Here is a 24,202-nt window from a genome sequence, read left to right on the forward strand (position 1 = left end):
TATCTAGCCTGATCATAAAGCAACAGAAGAGTTGAAAATGCATTAAGTAATTTTTGCTTTCCATCTGTGACTAGACTGATAGTCTCATTAACAGTCATGGATCATTTCAGCCTCTATTACACCATTTACCTCAATTTATTACTTCTTGTTTCTGCATTTGTTTTTCTCAGTGACTATGATCTCCTGAAGGGAAGGAGCCACATTATTAATCTTTATAACACATTATTAAGTTTGTATAAACTTGTATCAATTAAACAAATAAATAAATCATGGTACATAGTTTAAAATAGATGTTGATTGAAAGATTAAATTAATAAATCATGAATTAATGGATTTCCTCAAAAAGGCAAGCCTAATTTGGTACTAGATCATTCAAAAATAAATATAACCTCTAATTAGAAAGTCTATATTGATTATAAGCTAATAATAGAAACTGTATACTGAAGCTTACATACTTAATATGATTTCTAGCTAATGTTATTTGTTTGATTATTACTGACAATGATGGGGTTATTGTTAAAATTGCCAGTGAAATGTTTAGGACTGTTTTCAGACTCTTTCAGTAATATTATTTAAAAGAATAGCTATTTAAGCTGTAATTTGGGAGCAGGCATTTGGCATAGCAATTAAGACACTATTTGGGATGCTTGCATCCCATATCAGGAATGTCCAGTTTCAGGTCCCAGTTCTACTTCCAATTCCAGCTTCCTGCTAATGCACATACCAGAGGCAACAGAAGATGACTCAAGTAATTGAGTCCCTGCCACCCATGTAGCAAACTTGGAGATCCCCTTTCCTGGCTTCCCAACTGTTGCTGGCATTTGGGGAGTGTACTAGCAGGTAGAAGATCTCTCTCTCTCTCTCTCTCTCTCTCTCTCTCTCTCTCTCTCCCTTCCCTCTCCCTTCCTCCTTCCCTCCCTGTCTCTACCTTTCAAATAAAATACAAATAAATAAAATTTTAGTTGTAATTTTTGCATCATTTGTAAAATATTTTTAAAACCATAGATAAGTTTTTTCCATTTAGAAAAAGGCATTTGATTATCTATTTTTGTATGACTTCCTACAGAAATTCTGTTGTCACTTTAGAACAGAAAAGAGTATAAAATTACCAGTCTTAGTCTAACCAATCAAAAGAGATAAATGGAGTTCAAGTAGATACAGACAGTAACAATCCTATTGAATGGTTTTAGAAGAAATGATACATTAAATACATGTAGGATCATTCATAATATTATATCATGGCAATACGTCTGATATTTGTTTTTTTAATTCATTGCCAATGTCTAATTATGAAAACTATTTCAATGTACAGGACTTCAACTGCCAAACTTAATAATTTTTCTCGCTTGGAGCCAACACTGCACCTTCTGGGTGTGCAGTTTGATCAGAATGTGGCCCAAAGCATCATCACAGAACAGCCTGGAGCGGCCACAAAACTTTTATATCAATTGTACATTGCTCTTCAGAGAAAAAAGAAAAGTGGCCTCACTGGACTAGAAATGCAAACCATGCAGCCCCTGACAAATTTAAGACTTCAGAACATGAGAAGTGAGGCTTTTCGAGAGGTAGGTACATAAAGAAACGTGGTAAGCATGTCACAACATAAAACTTGGTAACAAAGAAATGACAGTGATGTTGCATTCCCATCAGATATATATGCCCCTTACATATGTCACTGGCCTTATTTGATTTATATTTTACATTAATATTTTGAATTCATTTTTGCTATTTCCCTCCATACTATCCACATTTCCAACAATTCAACTCTGTTCCCAAGCCTCAGTCATTTTTATGCCTGCTCACCCCCCTGGTTTCTGCTCAGATCTCCTTGGGTACTGCCGTGGCTTGCTGATGTGGCCCTAGATCCTTGGGCATTCTTCAAGAGAACAATCAACTGCTAGATGACTCTTCCCTAAATTCCACTCTCATTGGGTTCTTCTTTGGTTCAGAAACCTAGTGTGTGTGTGTATAAATTATAATATATATATGTGTATATATTAAGCTGACATTCAAAAGGCCTTCACTAAGTGGTATCATCCTGCCTATATTTCTTTATAGCCCTCAACATAAAGGCTTTCTTTCTTCTATGTTGATTGACAGTGTCCTTGAATATGACTTGTATAATCTTGCTGCCTCCTCCCTCCTACCAAAACTAATCCTTCTCACTTCTTTCCCCAACTTCATTTCTCTACCTACTCTTGTGCAGCCTTCCCAGTACAAACAAGTTTTCCTTTGGAACTCTGAGGGTACAGATATTTCTCACTCTCTGAGTGTTAACTTTTTGACACTGACATTGTTGTTGGCTAACTGTTCAGTATTTATTTGTCATATGACCTTACAGAGATTTTAGTACCTCATATTCAAGGAATATGAATATTATAATGCTATAAGCATTGCAAATACTCACAAGTGTGGTTTGATTAATGGATATAGCTTTTTAGTTGGCAATTCTAATTCCTATGCTGTTTACTTATGATAAGAGAAGTGTGATATATTTTCTGTGGCTCTGGGATAAAGGTGAGTGCTGCACTGATGCAAAGTTGAATGGAGACAATTAAATAATTTGATTTATGGATTAACAGTGACACAGTAGAGATCAAGGCCAGCTCCATGTTCAGATTTCTCCTTTTTTTTTCATAGAACATACTTATTTTTTTTTATTTTGAAATCCCCTGTCACTTCTATACAAGAACCTTCATTGCAATATGCTTTCCAAAAAGGCAGCAGTGAGTTTTCAGGACATTTTACATGTTTCCCCTCAGCCAAAATATAAATCAGTGTAAATTATGTTGTTCTGTTGTTTTGAATGACCTCATGAGCCGATAGCAGATTAGATTCAGCATCCATAGAGAGCTATAAAAGATTAGGCTTGAAGTCACATAAGTTAGTATGGCCTCCTCCCTGATTCACATGCAAGCTGGTTCACTCTGAGCCAGTAACTGAAAAATTTGCAGCTCCAGCTCTTCTTACTGTGAAAGCAAGGATGATTATCTCCAGCTGCCTCAGAGCTGGGCTTCTGTGTAGCTTCAGGAAGATCATATACAATGAACTATAAAGCAGCCAAGACAAATGCTGTAGAAGAGCTGCATAGATGAGAACAAGAACTTGTTGGGTTTAATGTTGGTTAGTGGTGACCTTCCAGACTCAATCAGACATCCCCTGAACAAGCATTTATTGGGCATATACCTTTTGTGAGTCACTTGCATGATGAACAACACAGAGAAGGCTCCAGGCCTCGTAGAGTTTTTGTTTTACAGAGAGAAAAATGTTTCAGTTATCTCATAGACTGCAGTGACCACGGAGGACACTGAGATGAGAAAGAAGGGGGTTATGCTTTCAAGAAATGTAGAAGTAAATTAAAAGTAGAAATAAGTAGCTGAAGCAAGAGAAGCTCAAGGGAGGTGCGAGGTTATTTGTTTTATGGGCACAGGGCGTGGGACAACTTGCCATTTGAGAAAAAGAATCAGTGACAGTAAATAGAAATGTATTCAGGACTAAATGAAAGAGATTCTTTTGGGACAAAAAGAGGGCGATGCAAACAAGGGTTTATATGGAAGAGGAAGTATCTTAGGAAAGCAATAGAGATGTCTTTTTCTTTGATACCAGATGGGGTGAGGTACAGGCATCTCCACATAGTGTGTTAATAATGGTTAAAATGTATTGAATGAACCAAGTGATGTGCCAAGCCCTGCTCCGTGTGCTTTATGTATGTTATCTCACTTGATTGTCAAAACAGCCCAATGAAATAAATCCTTTCATTATTTCAATTTTACAAGTGATGAGGCAAAGGGATTTGTTAACTGCTTCAAGTTCACCGAGCTAAGTAGGTGGTAGAGGTGACAGTCAAACCTAGGAAGTTTTCACTTTTCATTAGTGAGTGGCTTAAGAACTGGGAAGCTTTAGCTTCTTTATAGTAACTTTTATATGCTTGAATTAGTTTTATGAAATTATTTTTATGAAAATGTGTTTCTAAGGATACAGTATCATTCATTGAAAATTAAACTCTGGAGAAAATAAGAACTACTAAAGTATATATAAGGCTATTTTATAAGGAGGAATTCAAATAATAATTTTTAAAAATTCCTCACATTGATTAAAGATATAAGCAGTTGATATGGGGCTTGAATTCATTTTAACTCTCAACAATAGTAATTCATAAAAATTTTATTTTGAAGATAAATTTTTGTGTGCTTATAGTGACTATATATTCTTTAATAACAAAATCTTCCGAAATGCTTTCTTCATTCAGAGACTTAAAATCCTGATACCACGTCAAACTGATTTCAATCTGATGCGGGTTACATACAGGTTCCAAGAAAAATATAGACGCATGAGAGAAGATGTTGACCGTGTGCATTCTGAGAAACTTGAAAGAATGCAAAAACTCAGCGAAGAGCAAAGATGTTTTAATATCGAAAAGGTTTTATAGAATAATATTCCTGAAATTCATTAGTGCATATGATACTGTCTGTGATTCATGCCTGTTGTACACATTGCATAAGTAAGAACGTAGCACAGTTACGTTTTCCTGGTGCACGCCTGGCCCTGCCCTTTGCTCACACTGTCTCTTCATCCCCACGCTTGCTGAGGGTCAATTCTAATTGTGATTAAGAACAAAACTTCTCTTTTCCTCTGGGGTGTCACCGTAAGTTAGTCTCTTTCACTGGTGGAAATTAATGATGGAACTGCTCTAGTGATGTGGGTTTGCTCCTTGCTACCCCACAGGTCAAAGATTCTGACCATTGTCACCACTGAAGGAGACAAGATGGACTTTTTTTCCTCCCCCTCTTTGTTCACCTTGGCAAGCCCTTGGTCTTTCTGCCTACCCGGGCCTCATTTCTGCTATGTGGGGTAATCTACTTGCTTCTCTCTCCAGCCACCTCACAAATCTCTCAACTTCTTTCTGGCCTTTGCTTCTTGGTTTACCTAACCCTCTGCTGCTTCTCAAATTTCTTTGAAAACCTTTAATGATCTCTTATGCTTTCAAGTACACGAGAGAATAATGGCATATGGACTCATTAAAGGTTTTAAGGGAATTTCAGATGACTAGGCATATGGAATGTGTAAACCATAGGCAAAAGAACTAAAGTTCTTCCCATTGTGATGAAAAATCATTTATTAAAGTAATATATTTAGAGTTATAAGAAATTAACTAATACTGAATACAGGCAGCTGTTGGTAGGGAAGGAGGGAAAGATGAGAGACAGAAGATCTTATTTATTATCTTGTTACTTGCAAGAGTGGATACAGTATTGTACCCCCACTCTGGTGTTGCACGGGAAATAGACAAAGCACTCTGGAAGCAGTGTCTAAATCTAGACCAAGTGCTGGGACTCATCCTGTCCAAATGTGAAATGCCAAGTGTAGCGCAGAAAGGCTCCAAAGAAAGTAGGGGAAAGGAAATATATCACAGGTCTACATTCTGAAATTATGTTTAAAATGAGCACAGGAAGCAAATAGGGCAAAAGGGAGAGCCTCTGTCTTCCCAGTTTTCTTTAAAGATAATCATATTCTAATTAAATAAAAATGTGCAAGTTTAAATATGTAATAAAGAAAAAATTTTATCTTCAATTTCTAGCTTTCTAATGGTAAATTAAAGTTTCTTATCCTTGAATGTAGGAATTTATGACTTCATCAGTTCTAATATAATGCGTTAGTTGTAAGTCATGATTAGTTTCATATACTACCCTTTAAATTATTTGGTTTACAGTAATAGTTTACAGGCATTTTTTTCTTTCAGTTTTGTCTTTCTTCCAATAATAATGCCATAATCTGATAATGATATCATATAATTTAGTGTCAACACAGTCTTTGAGGTAGCCTGTCAACCCATTGTCTAACCATGTGATTATTTTGGGAGAAGCATGCCACTTCTCTTGGGATTCCCAGGAACATTCCTAGTGACTATCTCCTAGATTGAATTTTTTCTGCAGACCATTTTCAGACAGAATTTCTGTCTCCACAATTGGACAACTCATGAAGGTGGAAAAAGTAGAGAATTATACTCTTCTTTGTATTTGGAACACCTTCTTTATCCTGTAGAATTGTTACATGGAATGAAAATACACTGTCCTAAAATCATACCATTTCAAAGTAAGTCATATTGCTCCCCGCTCCCCAGCATGACACAATGGTGACACCTTGTCTATTGGTAAATTACTGAGTTCTGAAAATGTCAGTGCATGGAGTGAATTAAGTGTATCTGTGGGTATATGACATTGCTTATTATTCTGACAAACCAAAGAACTAAACTAGTGTATATGTAATACTCAGCAACGCTTAAGCAGAAGACGACAAAATGAAATAATGGCCCAAATCCAAGCAGCTATCATACAGATTCCTAAACCAGCATCAAATCACACTTTGAAAGCACTAGAGGCCCAGAAAATGATGAAAAAGAAAAAAGGTGCAGAGGTAAGTGATTCACATTGCGTTAAAGGTATTTTAACTAAAGAATGATCTTTCTCTAAAGCACACGAGTGTGGACAGACCTTCCAAAACTTCTCACTTTCTTTTTGAATTATCCCTGGCCTTATACCTTTTCATTCAAAATTCCACTCTAGGCATATCCAACCTGTTTTATAATCTTATTTGCTTGGAAACAGAGTAGAAAGTTCCTATTAAGTAACGGTATCAGGCTATACTCAAGTGGTGAGAAGGATTCTGTGGTTGTTAATAAACTCATCAGAATGGGTACTGTTGTAATGTCACAAAATGCCATGGGTACAGCAGGGGCCAGTCAAGCTACACATACCATTTATATGCTGTTTCTACTAAGTTTTGGCTCAATTTCTCATTACTATGTGATGCTATTTTACTATGAATCCTGCAATCTTGTGACTTGTTACTGTCAGTATACTTAACATATCTATGCTAGTTTTATTTTACTACACTACATCAACTGTCAATCATTCTAATAAATAAAATCTGATTATGTTTCCTAGGGGTCTGATACTACATTTTGATATAAACTTCTATAATCTACATTGTTTAGTGTACAGGGATCGATGATATTCTCTTGTGCTACCATTTATTGACCATCAACTATATATCAGGCTATGGGTTGGGCACTTTACATTCTCTTTAATTTGGAAATAACTCTCTAAGCAGGGCATCACTTTCCCTATTTTATAAACAAGGAAACTGAGACCCAGGAGACTGACATGTTTTACTCAAGTTCACAGTGCCAGTAAAGATTGATAGATCTTTCTGATTCCTAGATTCATTGCATTTGACATCAATCCACATTAATATCCTGTCCTTAGATTCTAAAAAACAACCCAGCTACTGAGGCTTTTTGTTGACCCCACTTTAGTTTGCAACTACCGTATATCTAGAGTTGATAGAAGTGTATTTTAAAAAATTTTTAGAATTTATTTGAAAGGGAAAGGGTGGGGGAAGGAGGGAATGAAAGAAAGAAGGGAAGGGAAGGGAGGCTGGTGCCGTGGCTCACTAGGCTAATCCTCTGCCTTGCGGCGCTGGCATACCGGGTTCTAGTCCCGGTTGGGGTGCCGGACTCTGTCCCGGTTGCCCCTCTTCCAGGCCAGCTCTCTGCTGTGGCCAGGGAGTGCAGTCTCACTGTCCACTCTGCCTGTCAAAAAAAAATAATAAAAAAAAAATTTTTTTAAAAAGGAAGGGAAGGGGGAAGGCGGGAGGGAGGGAGGGAGGGAGGGAGGGAGGGAGGGAGGAAGGAAGGAAGGAAGGAAGGAAGGAAGGAAGGAAGGAAGGAAGGAAGGAAGGAAATGTTCCATCCTCTGGTTCATTCCCCAAATGCCCACAAGTGCAGTAGGCCAGGCTGAGGCTAGGATCCTGGAACTCATTCTAGGTCTCCCACATGGATAGCAGGGACCCAGCTAATGGAACTGTTACCTGTCTCCCAGAATGAACATTATTATTAAACTGGAATAAGGAGCAGAGCCGTGACTTTAACCCAGGTGCTCCGATATGGGATGGAGGAATCCCAAACATGGTCTTAACCACTTCACCAAAAGCCCACCTGATTGAGAATTACTAATAAGGCTAGTAATGCAAAAGAATGGACTAAAGTTAACATTCAGAGAACAAATTAATAGTAGAAATAAGGATACACTTGGGAGAGCAGTTTTTAAATAAATATATCTCATAAATGCATGCTCCAACTCTTTGATAATCTTCAGTCTTATTAAATGCCCCCAGATACAATGTCAATTAGAATCATGATCTGAGCAATTCAGGTATCAAAGAAACAAATTAGAATTATAAAAATGTTCTATAATGAAGCTTTTCCTTTTTTGGCTCCTCATTATCTTGAGTTAGTAGTAAATGTCACCTTATGAATTTGAATTAAGATGGTAAAGGAAGATTTCCAGTAATTTGTGAAGACAGAGGACTAATGAGGACTTTTTTATAATTTTTTAATTTATATAAGTTGAACAAATTTCATGTGTTTCATATGTACAGATTTAGGAATATGATGACACTTCCCATGCTACCCTCCCTCCAGCCTGGACTCTCACCCTCCCTTCTCTTTGCTTTCTTATTCTTTCTTTTAATTTTTGCCTTTTTCCTTAAAGGATGTGGCCAATGAGATTAAGAAGTTTGAAGCTTTAATAAAAAAGGATCTTCAGGCAAAAGAAAGGTGGGATGTGAACTACTTTAATCGTCATACATTTTGAATATTAGAAGTATCTTCTCTGGAATAGCTATTCCAAGAATCTTTTCACTTTAGAGAATTTCTTTAAGAGAGTATCTTAGGGAAAGCAAATGGGCTAAAATTCAGGCTGATTGTTAATCACTTTTATAAACATCAAAGTGGAAAGTGGCTAATATAAAATGCAAAGTTGATTTATTTTGCTGCTTACACACATTTTTAAAGATTAGCTAAAAAATTGTTTCCATTTACCACTAATTTAGTTTTGACACAGTAAAGCTTTGTGGTTTCTGTTATGTTGTATCCTCAGTGTTTAGCGTGGAGATCAGTACTAAACCATTGTTGAATGAATGTGTTGGCTGAATGTCACTGAGATAGTTTGTTACATTTACTGAAAAAAAAGTGCCTGGTGAATGGGCTTCTTTTGCTGAAAGATAAAGATCCCTTACCTCTTATTTTCCATTGGAGGTCATTTGTTCACAGAAAATAATCCATTAGAGACTATATGTAAGAGTGACTTGTATCTTTTTGCATCTTAAAATGGAAATTGTCCAAATTCTACTCATTTGTATCTTATAGAATATGAAATAAATCTGTCAAATAAGAAAATAAAAACAAACTACATGCTCCTGTCACATACTAGTATTTCTGAAGGAAGGAAGGAAGGAAGGAAGAAAGGAAGGAAGGAAGGAAGGAGGAGGGAGAGTGAGAAAGAGAAAGAGAGAGAGAGAAATGAGGAATAAGAAAAAACTAGAAGAAAGGAAAGCTGAGGTAGTAAGATGTTGAAAGGATTTCAAGCACAATGGATGCTACATGCATTATCTTTCCTCCTGCCCTCTGCAGAAACTCCTGGTGCCCTGTTCTGATCTTTGCTCTCGCTTACTAACATTGTCCCTGACTCCTAAAATGAATATAATCCAAGACTACTCATCCATACAACCGTACAACCAGTACTGGAACCTTACTATATGTACCCTGAGCTTGGTCCATGAAGCTGCTTCATTTCTTCCAGCTTTTCCCCTCATGAGCCACATGCATGGTGGTGATAAATAGCTGATTCCACCAGAAAGACCATCATAAAATGCCAAAATACTTTTTTTACTTGTTGGTGAATCATATTCTCTGTAGATAATATCCTGGGACTCCTCAGTGTCCACAGAATTTAGCAACCAGAGGTAACATCAGACACAGTAGGTATCTGCCAAGCCCTGCATCAGCATTCATTTGGTTTAAGTAGTGTCCTTGCCCTGTCAGTTACTAAATATTGTCCAGAACACTCTGTTACAGCTGCAAACATGGTGCCTGCTTCCTGTCTCCTCTGACCCTGGAGTCTATCAGTTAGCTTTAGAAACTCCGGAACAAGAGTGGGTTGAACTAATAAAAGGTTACTTTTCTCTCATGGCCTAGAACTTGGGAACTAAGCGGCATGCAGGGTGTGCTGCAGCTTGTCAAGATCTGAGGCTTCTCCTTGCTCCATTTGTGCTCCACTGGCCTGTTGTGTGGTTTTCATCATCAAAGTCACACTCACGGTTCAGGATGACTGCTGGGATGCTGGGCGTGAGACCCAGCAAACATCACACATCCTATCCGAAACAAAGCCTTCCCAGTAGTCCCTAGTGACATTCCTGCTCATATCTTATTGGCCAGAATTTAATCAAAGGGCCACGCCCAAGAGAAAGAGAGGCTGGGAAATGTAGTCTTGAGCTAGTTACATTGTTTTCCTGAATAAGATCTGGCTTTGGTTTGAGGAAAAGGAGAGAGGAATCTGTCTATCACAGGAGCCTTCTTCCCAGACGCCTCTACTTGGTTGTACCAGAGATTTGCACCTGGGAGACCCTGAGATGTGACATTTCACTGTTCAGTGCAGCAGGGCAGGAGCTGGGCAGCTGGAGCTCCTGGCCAGTTCCTGGCCGGGAGCAGCCTCGTCTGAGAGTCAATACCTCCTACTATGCTGAAGGAAGATCACTTTCTCTGATGTCAGAAGAAGACAGCTGTTAAGAAACACTGATCTAGAGCTAATGTTTAACGAACACAAAGGCTATAGTATCACGTGGGCTTTCGTAAGCCCCTGTATTGATCGTGACTTCCTTAGTTCACCCTGGATTCTCATTCTTAACTCAGAAACAGGAATGTTCTGGGCTCATTCAGAAACTTCACACTAGCTGGGTGCCAGAAAGAGGGTTTTCTGCTGCCGCTTCATTCACAACCTGCTCCTGAACAATTCCTGGGGCCAGGCTGTCGCCTTGAAGTCCATCTGTTTTCTTTTGTGGAAGAAGCACATGATGTCTCAGTGCTAGCAATGCAAGAGTTCCAATGGCTACTTTTTTATGAGATTTCTCTGGAATTTCGTGTTTTAGACAAATGATAAGTACATACACATGTCAAGTGTATGTGTATTGTGATAACTTTTGAATGTATCAGAAGTGATAACTTTTGAATGAATGTATAATTCTGCACTAAGCCACCATTTCTCTTGCTAAAATGAATGTGTTTCCCTTCTGTTGGGAAGACCACAAACTTTCTGATCCTTTAAGTCTTGGACATGAAATAGGAAGAGCGCTCAGAAGACTCACTTGGATTTCTAAGGTTCAGCAAGAGACCCAGTCAGACATGTGCTTGTGAGCGTGGCGTGGTGAGCAGGTCCGCTTTCAACTACTGAGTTGCCAAGAAGTGCTGAGCCACTGCTGTAAGCAGTCAGAGTGCTCACAGAGTAACTTGCAGTTTCATGGTGAGAGGAGAGTCGTAGTGGATAGAATTATCCCCTAGAATTACTCACTGAAGTGGAAAATTGTTGTTCTCAGTGCCTCCAAGACTTCTGTAGACACAACAGGTCCGATGACTACCGACTTGTTGAACACTTACTCGGATGATGACTACATTAAAAAAATCCAGAAGCGCCTAGAAGAAGATGCATTTGCACGAGAACAAAGAGAGAAAAGGCGGCGGAGACTGCTAATGGACCAGTTAATAGCGCATGAAGCGCAAGAGGTAAGATGTTTAGACGGTGGCTAAGTAACAGTGCTGGAAACTTTACCGAATCTACTCTTCTGTGTACACAAATACGTATCTTCTAAATATATTGTCTGCTCCTCTGAATCAGGTGTCGCTGTCACATGCTCAGTGATACTAGCAAATATACCCAGGGGAATATACACATATGCACTACAGAAACCAAAATCTGGTGATGGTGGCACAGCATTGTGAATGTACTCAATACTGCTGAATTATATATGTGAACTGTTGACATGGTATATGTTGTTATGTATATTTTACCATAATAAAACAGGGCATGATGAATCTTAAAATCTATGTTAACCATGTATGCCTGTCTTACAGGCAAGAAGGAATTTTTTAATGAAAACAGCAAAGAAAAGTTGTTCATCCTCTCTATTTGTTAGTTTACTCCAGTGGTTCTCTAAAGGTGTTTCCTGGACCAGCAGTATCAGCATGACCTGGGACATTTTAGGGATACCAGTTATTGCCACCCCCACCCACAGTGAATCTGAAACTCAGCGAAAGTTACCCCTAATTGTGATAAGGAGTTTGGACTGGGCTCAGCTGGGCTTCTCATGCATCTTTAGCAAGTGGGTGACTTCACTAGCTCTGAATGACTGGTGGTGGCTTCAGCAGGAGAGAAGGCATCAGCTGGAAGACTGGTGCCTCTCTCCCCAAGGACTCGTTGTCTAGCAAGTTATGCATGTGATGGCATTGGCAGGGAGGATTAAGAAAAACAGACCTCCACTGTGTGTGTGTGTTTTCTGATGTCCCTTTGGTCAATTCAAGTTAATGGTCACCCTGCACCTCGTATTTAAGGAGTGAAAAATAGATTCTGCATTTTGATAGGAATATTTCTAGGGTAACATTTCAAGTTATGGATGACTTCCTTCTAGGGAGAACTTTGGCCACTTTTCTTTCTGCCTTGTCTCCAATACTGAATCAAAAGAAAACAGATGACTAACATTAAAGCTTTCAGAATTTTATGTCTAGATGAGATATATGTTTCACAATTGCTCTTTTATATTTCTGACACATAAAAATTTTACACATTCATGAGGTGCCATATGATGTTTTGATATGTGTGCATATATTGTAAAGTCCAATATTTTGTATCTGTCTTCTCATAAGTTTAACATTTCTTTATGGTAAGAAATATTCAAAATCCTATCTTCTGTGGATTTTGTAGTTAGAGAAATATATAACAAGTTATTATCGATAATGACCTGAAATATGAGGTGACTTTAACATATATTATGCACAGAAATTCATATTTATGTTTAGCTGAACTTTTGTTTAATGTACACTTCTAAATAACTCTCATGTTCAGATTTTAGCATTTACCGCCATGCTATTATTTACATCTTGTTCTGTTAAATATATAGACTCTCTCCTGTAATCATATACTGGGAGAGATCACATGAGATAGTGTCACTAATGATGCCACATTTTTTTCTGAAGTCATTAGATTACATAGTGAAATGGAAAGCCCTAGTACCCAGATACTATTTTGTGTCCCCAGTGACTACTACAGTTACTTCCTCTTTCCACATGATGTCTCTGTTTAGACAGAGTCAGAGAGCTTGATGAGACCCTGGAGATCATCTTCTGCCTAAACCTCTCATTGGTGCCGGCCATGAAATAGGTCTGTGCTACTGAGTTATTACTTGCCCAAGACCGCACAGCCCATTGATGGCGCACCTGCAATGCAATGGCCAGATTCTCTGATTCCCAGTTAATGTCTTTGCCACTTGTTTATTTACTGGTTGCCCTCTGCTCTCCTAAAACAGCCAAAAAATAGTGTACATCTAGTTTCTCTTTCAGATTATGACCATTCAGATTTTCTAACATGAACCATAGGCCATTTCCACTTAACCTCATCTCCAGTCTTCACGATCTGTCATTTTTCAGCTTTTGCTCACATGATTGTTCAGATGTCCCCACTGGGAGCTAATCAGATCTGTTGTCTTCAGCTGGACAATGTGTACATTTGTTGTATAACTAGCAGTTGTATTAGAATGAGCGCAACACAACTTCAGACTTTAAAATCATTCTTACAAATTAAGGGATATAGTACTTATTTATAACACCTTGAACAAAGTCACCTAATTTATTTATATTTCAAAGGAAAGAATGGTTCATTTAAAATAATTGTGAAGGGTGGGCATTTGGCCCAGCAGTTAGGATACTGTTTGGGAATGTCTACATCCCCATAACACAGTATCTGAGTTCAACTCTGTTCATTAGCTCCTGACTCCGGCTTCTTCCTAATGAAGACCTGAGGGCCAGGGGTGATGGTTCAAGTAATAGGGTCCCTGCCACCCATGTGGGAGACCTGGTTTGAGTTCCAGACTCCCTGCTTTAGCCTGATCCATCCTGTGCCATTGCAGGCGTTTGGGGAGTAAACCAACAAATGGGAGCTCGCCCACTTGCTCTATCTTCCTTTGATTTTCTGTCTCTCTCTCTGTATCTCTATAGCTTTCAAATAAATGAAATCTTTAAAAAGTTAAGTAATTATGTGGTGCAAAATTCTAACATTTCAGAATACCAAAATTATACTCCTTTGGTTGAATATTTTTAATTTTATAACTGGATTTTTGCCATGTTCAAATTTAAATGAAATGGCAGGAGTTGATTGAGCAAGAATGTGCCTTCTGCACATTATGTAGGTATAGTCGCCTTACCCCAGTGGAACATTTGGACACCACTTTGATCAATACTTGGCCCTTCCCCTGGTGTGTGCAGGAGGCTTACCGGGAGGAGCAGCTGATTAACCGGCTGATGCGGCAGTCCCAGCAGGAGCGCAGGATCGCAGTGCAGCTCATGCACGTCCGACATGAGAAGGATGTCCTATGGCAAAACAGGATCTTCAGAGAAAAGCAGTATGAGGAAAGGCGACTTAAAGATTTCCAGGATGCACTTGATCGAGAAGCGGTAAGTAATGTCTCCCTTAAAATCTTCTTCAGGTTACTTTTAATCCTTTCCACCAGGTTGTGGTAAAGGAAGCTGTATTATATTACCAATAACCTAACAAGAGTTCATCTTTCATGTGCTCTGCTTATTATCTATCTATTTTTACTTTCATGTAATCTCCATTGTCGGCATGTAGCCACTGCATACTACACTTTCTCCTTTTAGTTTTGATTACAAAGGTAACTCAATGTTTAATCCTGATCACCAACACCATGTCCACATCCCTCTGGTTATTTTGGTTGCCTGAAGTTTTTCCTCCTCCACTAGATTCCTGAGGACTCCTGAGAACAATATTCCCTGAGGTTCTGTATCTTGATTACAGTGTATACCTGTTATATGTGATTGTCAGTTTTTGCTGTATATGAAATTTGTGGTTCACGTTTCCCTTAATTGAATATCTTCAGTACACTATTTTATTTGAGATAAAGTGTTGCTATCAACAACTGATGATAATCTTACTTTCATTTCCTTGAGTTATTACTTTTTTTCTAGACACCCCAAAAAACTTTCTTTTTCTTTGACGTCCTCTAGTTTCACCAGAGTAGACACTGTTGTAGGTTATTCTAGGTGAATATTCTCAGGCAGCAAGGCAACTTTCAAGATGCTGATTCTCAACAAGACACCATGAGCTTTCTAATAAAGCAGGATGTCCCAGGCCCATGTTGTATCATCCCTTCCACAGAACTAGCAAACATCATTTTCTGTGCGGTACTGTGATGTGCTTAAGTTGAGAATGGTAGAAACCAAGATCCAGCTGCTAGGTATACTCTGTGCACACTGATGGTGTCACCAGGGATAGGCCTCTTTTTTAAGATTCTGTTTATTTGAGAGGTAGAGTTACATACACACACACATACACTCACAGAGAGAGAGAAAGAGAGCGAGAGGTCTTCCATCTACTGGTTGACTTCCCAAATGGCCACAATGGCCAGAGCTGGGGGGATCTGAAGCCAGGAACCAGGAGCTTCTTCCAGGTCTCCCAAGTGGGTTCAAGCACTTGGACATCTTTTACTGCTATCCCATACCATAAAAAGAGAGCTGGATCAGAAGAGGAGCAGCAGGGACACAAACCAGCACCCATTTGGGATGCCAGCACCACAGGTGGAAGTTTAGCCTACTGTGCCACTGTGCCACAATGCCTGGCCCCTGGATAGGCCCTTTTATAACTGGAAAAAAAATATATATATATATAACTTTTAATTATTGTGTATATGTATATATATAGATTTGTTACGGATTATATGAATCGCTTCTTGTCTGTTTCCCACTGGGAATGTTTCAGACCTGTTTATTTCGGTAGTCCAGAGTTGATTGAAGAGAATCAGAACTCGTATGAGTGACATATTGGATACCCCGTTTTACTGTTGTAAAATCATCATAAAACCCAGAAGCGCAAAAAAAAAAAAAAAAGGTTTCAGAAAATGGAAAAGTGCTTCTTTATTCATTAGTTTCATGACTCCTACTATGATTCTCCATGAAAATGCAGCATAAGCCTTGGCAAAGTTAGGACAGTTTTAGAAATACCATTTGGAAAGTAGCATGGTCTCCAGGGTCAGGGAAATAAATGATGGCTTCACCTCTGAAGCCCAGGCATGGCCTAAACAGTGGGGCTGGGTGGAGTGGGGAACCACCGAGCTGGGGGAACACTGACTTCACCTGTGTTCTGTGGCCTCAGGCGTGGGCACTATCCTCATTTACACATTAGGAAAATGAAGCCCAGAAGACGAGTCGCACTGTTCATCAGCTAACAGTGAGCAAAGCCAGCTCAATCAGACTCTCCAAGTCCGAGCTGTCAGCTGCTGAGATTGGCTCCCTCCCACAGACTTCCTTTTTCCTTTCCTTCTTTCTCTTTTCAGGGCTGCAGCCTACTTTGCCACAGTGAGACAGGAAACTGTGGTAGGGTTAGCACAAAGTTGATGGTGGGAGTAGATTAAAAAAAAGAAGAAGACAAAGAAGGACGCCTAGATAGCTGGATGGAACAGAGGAATGGGGGAGCAAGAGGGAGAGAGAGGGAGGGAGAGAAGAAAGCCGTATACAGCAGCATCAGCACCCAAGGCTGAACGCTCTCTCCTTGTTGAAGAGAAATTCTGTTGCTGTCTTTAAGGTTTTGTTTGTTTGTAGATTAATCCTATTCCTTCACTTTCTAAATTTTTCCATGTTTCAGAGACACTGAAACATGGCCTCATGGCCCACTTTAGTGTCCGTCTCTGTAAATTCTCACCTAATATTCCTAGTCTCTTAGATTCTTTTATTCCTCTGAACTGTTTTTGTGAAGCATGCTACAAAGCTTTGTACTTAAAGTATATTCTTTCTCCATGAATATAAGACATCTAAAATATAACAACTACAAATTCTTCTGTGATTCCTGGCTGTACCAAATGTAAATAAATGACTTTAAAGGTCATGCCATCCAATCCATTTCCTAACAAAAATAAAATACACAAAATGAAGCAGCAATAGCAAAACAAACGATAGACTTTGCCTAGAACTCCATTGTCATACATCTCATCACTTATAAGTTGTATCATGGTAAGAAGTACCTGCTCTGACAAGATAGTTTGCTTCATTTTCCTATGTGTGCTAAGTATTATTAATATTCTCATTTTAAAACAGAGATGTAGGGGGCTAGACAACTCGTCCAAGGTCTCACAGCAAGAATTTGAGTTCTGGCTCTTAAACGGAACGGCAGTTTCTCCAGATGCCAAGCTCGCTGCCTTTTACACTTGCTGGGTTGTCACAGGAAGTAATGAAATGATGGAATTTCTCAAGAGCTGGCATAACTATTTGAAAAGTAATTTTAATGCCACTAAATTGAGTAGTGTGTTGCACTTAGTTTGGCGGGGCTGAGTTTGACTTCTGTATTGTATGCAAAGAAAAAGTTCTCTAAACAAAATAATATTGCATACCAAATAGAGGGTGGTGACAAATGAAGTATTTTATTATTTTCTAATAAACAGTGGTATTTTTACAAGCAAATGTTATTAATTTGTTAAAGCTGTTAATAGCAGAGGGTTTTACAATTGTTGTCAACATATTTATTGGAAAATTTATTTTATTTTATTTTATTTTATTTTTAAACTTGTATTTCAAGAGAAATCCAAATTTTTTTAATTTACTTTTTATTTATTTGAAAGGCAGAGTTACAGAGAGAGAGAGAGAGAGAGAGAGGGAGGGAGGGAGGGAAGGAGGGAGAGAGGGAGGGAGAGACAGAGAGAGAGAGAGATCTTCCATCCTCTGGTTCACTCCCCATATGGCCACAATGGCCAGGGCTGGGCCAGGAGCCCAGAGGTGTTTCTGAGTCTCCCATGTGGGTGCAGGGGCCCAAGCACTTGGGCCATCTTATGCTGCTTTCCCAGGTGCATTAGTAGGGAGCTGGATTGGAAGTGTAGTACCCGGGTATCGAACCAGTGCCCATATGGGATGCTATCATCACAGTAGAGGTTTAACCTGCTATGCCACAGTGCCAGTCCTTGCAAATATATTTTAAAAGCAGCACAGTCAGAAAGTTTCAAAATATTTCCTAACTATACATCAGTATCACAGAACTCTTTGCACTGAATGGCCACGGGCAGTGGCTCCTTGGTAGAGGAGTCCAGGTTGAGGCTCCTGAGGTGGATGTGAGGGTCCTGTGTGCCTGGAGTCTTCTAAAGGTTTGCCTGTTTCTCTGTGATCCTTGACTCTTTGCAGTCTATGAACTGAGGACCTCTTTTTGAAAGCTCATAACCTACTTTATTGTTAATCCACATTAGGCTTCCCTGGGAAGACCATGTTTCCATGTATTACATTTTGTTGATAAAATAAACTAAAGGTAGAATATTTCCAGTATTATTTTAAGCTATTAGATTCAATACTTACTCAATTAAGGGGAAAATGCTTATTATTCATGATTAAATTTTTCCTAATGTAAAAAGGAGGTTTCATTCTATTAGAAGACTTTCTTTGGCTTTTGAAATAATGACATTACTGTCACTTGATTCACTGAACAAATACGAAATAAAATATATTTTTGGCATTTTAGGCCTTGGCAAAACAAGCCAAGATTGATTTCGAAGAACAAATCCTTAGAGAGAAGGAAATTCATGAGCAGATCGCTGTGGAAAGAGCTCAAGCTCGTTACAAAAAGCATTATGCAGTGTGTGCAGAAATCTTGGATCAGATACTTGACTTGTCCACGAAAGTGGCAGATTATCGTATGTTGACAAATAAGTAAGTATTGCCTTTTATAATTACTACAGTAGAGACACCAGAAAGAATGAGAAAGGACAAGATTATAGATACTATGTTGGTAAGTGGAGAGAGACTAAAATGTGTCATGGAAAAATAAAGAATTAGGTTTTAGACGACCCTGATTACTGAGTTGGCTGACCCACCAATTAGCTTTATTTAGGGTATATTTGTGTCTTTTTCCATTTGAAAATTTTGTCTAAATTCTCTGCAATTTATAGAGATGACTATGGTAATTTGAAACATCATGAGCTTTATGGAATGAAATATTTTTATTTTGCTAATTATTATATCTCAGTCTTTTGCAGTGTGTTAAAGAAAACAGCATACTTGTGAGGAAATAGTGAAAACTATTAAGAAATAATAAGAAAGGAAGATGCGATTTTAAAGTAGAGATGTAAAACAAAGTACATGGAAACACAGATAGATAGGCAGGAATAGATTTGTCGGCACAACTGAACTACAGCTTTTTTTAACTTTTATTTAATAAATATAAATTTCCAGAGTACAACTTTTGGATTATAGCAGTTTTCCTCCCATATCCACCCTCCCACCCGCAAACCATCCCATCTCCTGCTCCCTCTTCCATCCCATTCTTCATCAAGATTCATTTTTAATTATCTTTTTATACAGAAGATCAATTTAGTATATACTAAGTAAAGATTTCAACAGTCTGCGCCCATACAAACACACAAAGTATAAAGTATTGTTTGAATACTAGTTTTACCATTAATTCTCGTAGTACAACACATTAAGGACAGAGATCTTACATGAGGAGTAAGTACACAGTGACTCCTGTTGTTGATTTAACAATTGACACTCTTGTTTATGACATTAGTAATCACCCAGGGCTCTTGTCATGAGCTGCCAAGGCTATGGAAGCCTCTTGAGTTCACAAACTCCAATCTTATTTAGACAAGGCCATAGTCAAAGTGGAAGTTCTCTCCTCCCTTCAGAGAAAGGTACCTCCTTCCTTGATGGCCCGTTCTTTCCATTGGGATCTCACTCACAGAGATGATCTGAGATTCTTAGTGGAGAAAGTAAAAAGTGAAACATAATCTGTAACATGATTTCCCTTTTCCATTGTAGTTCTTTTCAGCATGTAACCTGCACTCAGAATAGTTTCCTAGGGTGTTCTCACCTGATGTCTGCTGAGTAGAGGGTCTGGTGGAGAATTTCCTCAGCAAACTCAATCAAGCAGGTGGAGCATGGGCTTCACAGACCCATTTCTGATGTCCTCTGAGGAAAGCTGAAGGGGGTGACCCCATGGTCGATCTCAGTGAAAATCATTCCACAAGGACAAGAACAAGATCATCCAGTTAAATTTACACACCTCTCAAGTTACCCAGGTTGAGATCTTGAGAAGTCACAATGGAAAGAATGAAAACCAGATAAGGCTGGGGACAGATAGAAGAGGGAAATCTTCCCATCACCCTGAACATGAGTAGGGATTCTTCTGTGTGCTCACCCTGCTGCCCTGTGCCCTATGCCATATAAGAATCTATTAAATGAAATAACGTGATGAGGGCATTCTGAAGATAAACTAATAAGGTACAAGATGGAAGAAAAAGAATACAATTAACCTTGAAAAGTGAAAGTAATGAAAGAATAAATGTTTAAAACTACTTTTCCAATTAATATGAATTCAACAGTTCATAAATTATAAGAATAAAATTATGAGGAAGCTAAGTTATAAAAGGGTTACAAATGAAAGGATTATAGAAAAATTTGAAAATAAGATGATCAAAAGGGGGAAAATATACAAAATAAAAGATACAGAAAAGGTAAATAAAGCAGACTGATTTTCCATGAAGAAAAAGATATTTATACAATTGAAAGATGAAAGGAAACCTCCTCAGTCATAATCTGAGACTGCAACAATTGGTAGAACTAGACAGAAAGTCAGCAAGGATATAGAAAACAAATAAATAATAATTATCGACCAATTATTTCTGATAAATACAGAACACTACACCCATCATCAGAGAGTGCAGATTCTTTTCAAACTTCCATGGAGCATGTGTCAAGACAGACAATATATATCCTAGACCATAGAACAAAAGTCAACAAATTTAAAATATTCAAATCAGAGAGTGTATTCTTTGACCACAATGAAATCAAAGCAGGAATCAATAACAGAAAAATAACAGGAAAGTCAATGAATGCTAAGAAATTCAGGAGCTTACTTGTAAATCCTTGAGTCAAAGAGGACACCTCAAGGTAAAAAAAAAAAAAAATACACTCAACTGAGTGAAAGTTAAAATACAAAGTTTGTGAGACATAGCTAAAAACACTGCTGTCAGAAATGTATATCACCAAATACATGAATAAAAGAAGAGAAAAAATTTCAAATCAGCCATGCAAGACATTCAAATCCAAGTTCATGAATCAAGAAGAGAAAAATACATCCAAAGCAAAGAAGGAAGAAAGGAAATAAGAGCAGGAGTAAATGAAATGGAGCCTAAAAGACAAACAATAAAACCCATGGAAACAATGAGCTGGTTCTTTAAAAATAATTAATGAAATATTAGCAATTAGAATTCAAGGACATACAAGCAATTATATATCAAGATCAAATAGAGTGCACTGCAGGGATGCATGCTGGTTCCATGTTCAAAGTCAGTCAGTTCAGTCCTCCATATTAACAGGTTGAAGAGTAAATCACATGATAAAATGCATGAATGTGGAAAAAAGCTCTTGGCAGAATTCAATATTCACTCATAATGAAAATACTTTGGACTATCAAAATAAAAGAGAAACGGTCTCAACCTCACAAAAAGTACCTGACAATTCACATTATACATAAAAGTGATGGGCTTTGTACATTTCACTGAAGATTGGGAATACGAAAGGATGTTCATATCCTTTGGTTTGTTTGGTTTGTTTTTTTTTTTTTTTTTTTTTTTTTTTTTTTTTTTTTTTTTTTGACAGGCAGAGTGGACAGTGAGAGAGAGAGACAGAGAGAAAGGTCTTCCTTTACCATTGGTTCACCCTCCAATGGCCGCTGCGGCCGGCGCACCACGCTGATCCGATGGCAGGAGCCAGGTACTTATCCTGGTCTCCCATGGGGTGCAGGGCCCAAGCACTTGGGCCATCCTCCACTGCACTCCCTGGCCACAGCAGAGAGCTGGCCTGGAAGAGGGGCAACCGGGACAGAATCTGGCACCCTGACTGGGACTAGAACCTGGTGTGCCGGCGCCACAAGGCGGAGGATTAGCCTAGTGAGCCGCGGCGCCGGCCCTATCCTTTGTTCTTATTCAACATAATCCTAAAAGTTGTAGCGAGTGCAACAAGGCATGAAAAGGAAATAAAAGCTATGCAGACATGAAGAAATAACCATTTACCTATTTTTCAGATGGCATGATTGTCTAGAAAATGCCAGGAAATCACCTAGAACTGACAAGTGAATGTGGCAAGGTGACAGTACAAGATAAACAAAAACACTATTTTGAAACTCAAGTATAACTTTTTCATAATGGACACCTTCCATACAGTTTGTGAAAATGCTTTGTATATATAAATTTCAATTTTTTGCATCAAAGTAAATTTATCTTCTAATTTAATTTTTATACTTTTTGAAGTACTCTTGTATAATTGCTTATAATTATCTCAAAATAAAGGCTTTAAAAACTTAAAACACTTGCATTTTAAAAATTTTATTTGAAAGTCAGAAATACAAAGAGAAGGAGGGGGCGGGGAAGAGATCGTTCATCTGCTGGTTCATTCCCCAAATGGCTGGCGATGACCAGGGCTGGGCCAGCCTGAAGCCAGGAGTCCAGAGCTTCCTACAGGTCTCCCACGTGGATTCAGGGGCCCAAAGACTTGAGCCATCTTTCGTTGCTTTCCCGGGTACATTAGCAGGGAGCTGTAATGAAAGTGGAGCAACTGGGACTCTGAACACCACCCATATGGGATGCCAGCACTGCTTAACCTTCTACACCACAGTACCAGCTCCTACTTGTATGTTTAAATAGCAATCATACAACATACAAGAACCATAACTGACACATAGAGATTGTTGATCTAAAGACCACCTCGCTTGAGTTTCCTGTTCAAGTTATTTAAAGTGAACAAAATCTGCTCTAAACTAGAAAAGTAAAGATGTACAAGTAAACCATGACTGTTTCTTCCTTACTAGTTCCATCTTGAGTAAGGAATTGCATTACCAGACCAGGCTGATGTGAGGTGAGCTGACGGAATTTAGATCACCGGAGAAAATGGAATAGCTAGCACAACTGTATGCATAAATCTTAAGAATTTCAGTTAGCAAGAAAGGAAGGCATTCGGCACCTCAGGAGCCGTAGCAGGCGGTTTCCTATTCAGGAACATAATGGATCGGGTGGACAGTAACAAGGTCAGGATTCTGAGGAAAAGGAGAAGCTTGGCCAAGACCAGGGAAACTATTATTCTTTACGACTAAAGCTGCTATTTAGAAAGTATTCCACTTCTGTCACATTGTCTGGTTTTATCCTTATATCCTTAAATAGGAAAATAATTTTACATCAAAGGTCAGATAGTTAAGGGTTTTTTTTTTTTTCTTGCTTCTAACCTTTTCAAAAGATGCTGACTACTTTAATGGATTGTAATCATGAACTGTAGAACTTCTGCAAAACATCATAGTAGAATCATTGAGAGTATTAAAAGTTGAAAAGGAGGAATACAGGTAACTCTGAGGACTTCAAAGTCCTGAAAAGTAACAGAAAATGAAAGAAAAGGCAGACGATAGCTGAGCATGAGGACAGTGAGTTCTTCAGGACCCCAGACTACGCAGCTCTTCAGTCAGGAAAGGTTGTTAGGTGTGAGCTCAGTATGTGCATTCCCACCTCTCCAGCACTCCATAATTCCTGTTCTGCTTCATGGCTCCATAGATTGACCTGTTCTGCACACTTCACACAACTGGAATCACATGATATTTTCCTTTGGTGGCTGGCATTTTTCATTTGGCATAGTGCCTTTTGAATCATGTACCTGAATGAAATACTACTTATTAAGTTGTGATTCAAGTTCTAGTCCAACTATTTTTAGAGAAATGCATCTGAATTATGTCAGGTTCTTTTCTTTTGCACATTTTGTTCATCTTGGAAAATTTTCCTGGTCACGATGTCCCAGTTATCTTCTGGGCATTATTTAGGCCTCAGTCACTTCTTCAAAGAGCTCTTTGAACCCACAAGTTAAGTCAAGTCATACAGCTATATTTTCCCCTTGTCTGATTTTCATTCAGAACTCTTATTTATTTGTGCAATTATTTTTGACCCCCTTTCGCAGGGTCTTCTGTTTGAGGATAGGGATTTCATTTGCTATTAAGTCCCTAATGGCTAGGAAAATGACTGGAACCTAGTAGATTTGAACAAATGCTTATTACTTCATGCCACTGAAACATCA

The 24,202-nt window shown here is 38.5% G+C and overlaps 1 protein-coding gene across 11 annotated transcripts in view; it reads left to right on the plus strand.

Annotated features, from left to right (window-relative positions):
• Nucleotides 1–24,202, plus strand: part of SPEF2 (sperm flagellar 2) — a 210,962-nt gene that overhangs the window by 33,890 nt on the left and 152,870 nt on the right. For 7 of the 11 annotated variants that reach the window (XM_051853818.2, XM_051853821.2, XM_008262114.4 and 4 more), the window contains 7 exons: nt 1,313–1,565; nt 4,250–4,420; nt 6,274–6,414; nt 8,553–8,617; nt 11,431–11,617; nt 14,369–14,557; nt 18,615–18,802. In XM_051853818.2, the coding sequence (XP_051709778.2) occupies nt 1,500–1,565; nt 4,250–4,420; nt 6,274–6,414; nt 8,553–8,617; nt 11,431–11,617; nt 14,369–14,557; nt 18,615–18,802 (1,007 nt within the window). In that variant the 5' untranslated portion in view covers nt 1,313–1,499. The remainder of the gene's footprint in view (nt 1–1,312; nt 1,566–4,249; nt 4,421–6,273; nt 6,415–8,552; nt 8,618–11,430; nt 11,618–14,368; nt 14,558–18,614; nt 18,803–24,202) is intronic. The other 4 variants (XM_051853824.2, XM_008262116.4, XM_017344676.3 and 1 more) reach the window with 2 other exon arrangements.

Source organism: Oryctolagus cuniculus, chromosome 14 (assembly GCF_964237555.1).
Source record: "Oryctolagus cuniculus chromosome 14, mOryCun1.1, whole genome shotgun sequence".
In the NCBI taxonomy this organism is placed as follows: domain Eukaryota; kingdom Metazoa; phylum Chordata; class Mammalia; order Lagomorpha; family Leporidae; genus Oryctolagus; species Oryctolagus cuniculus.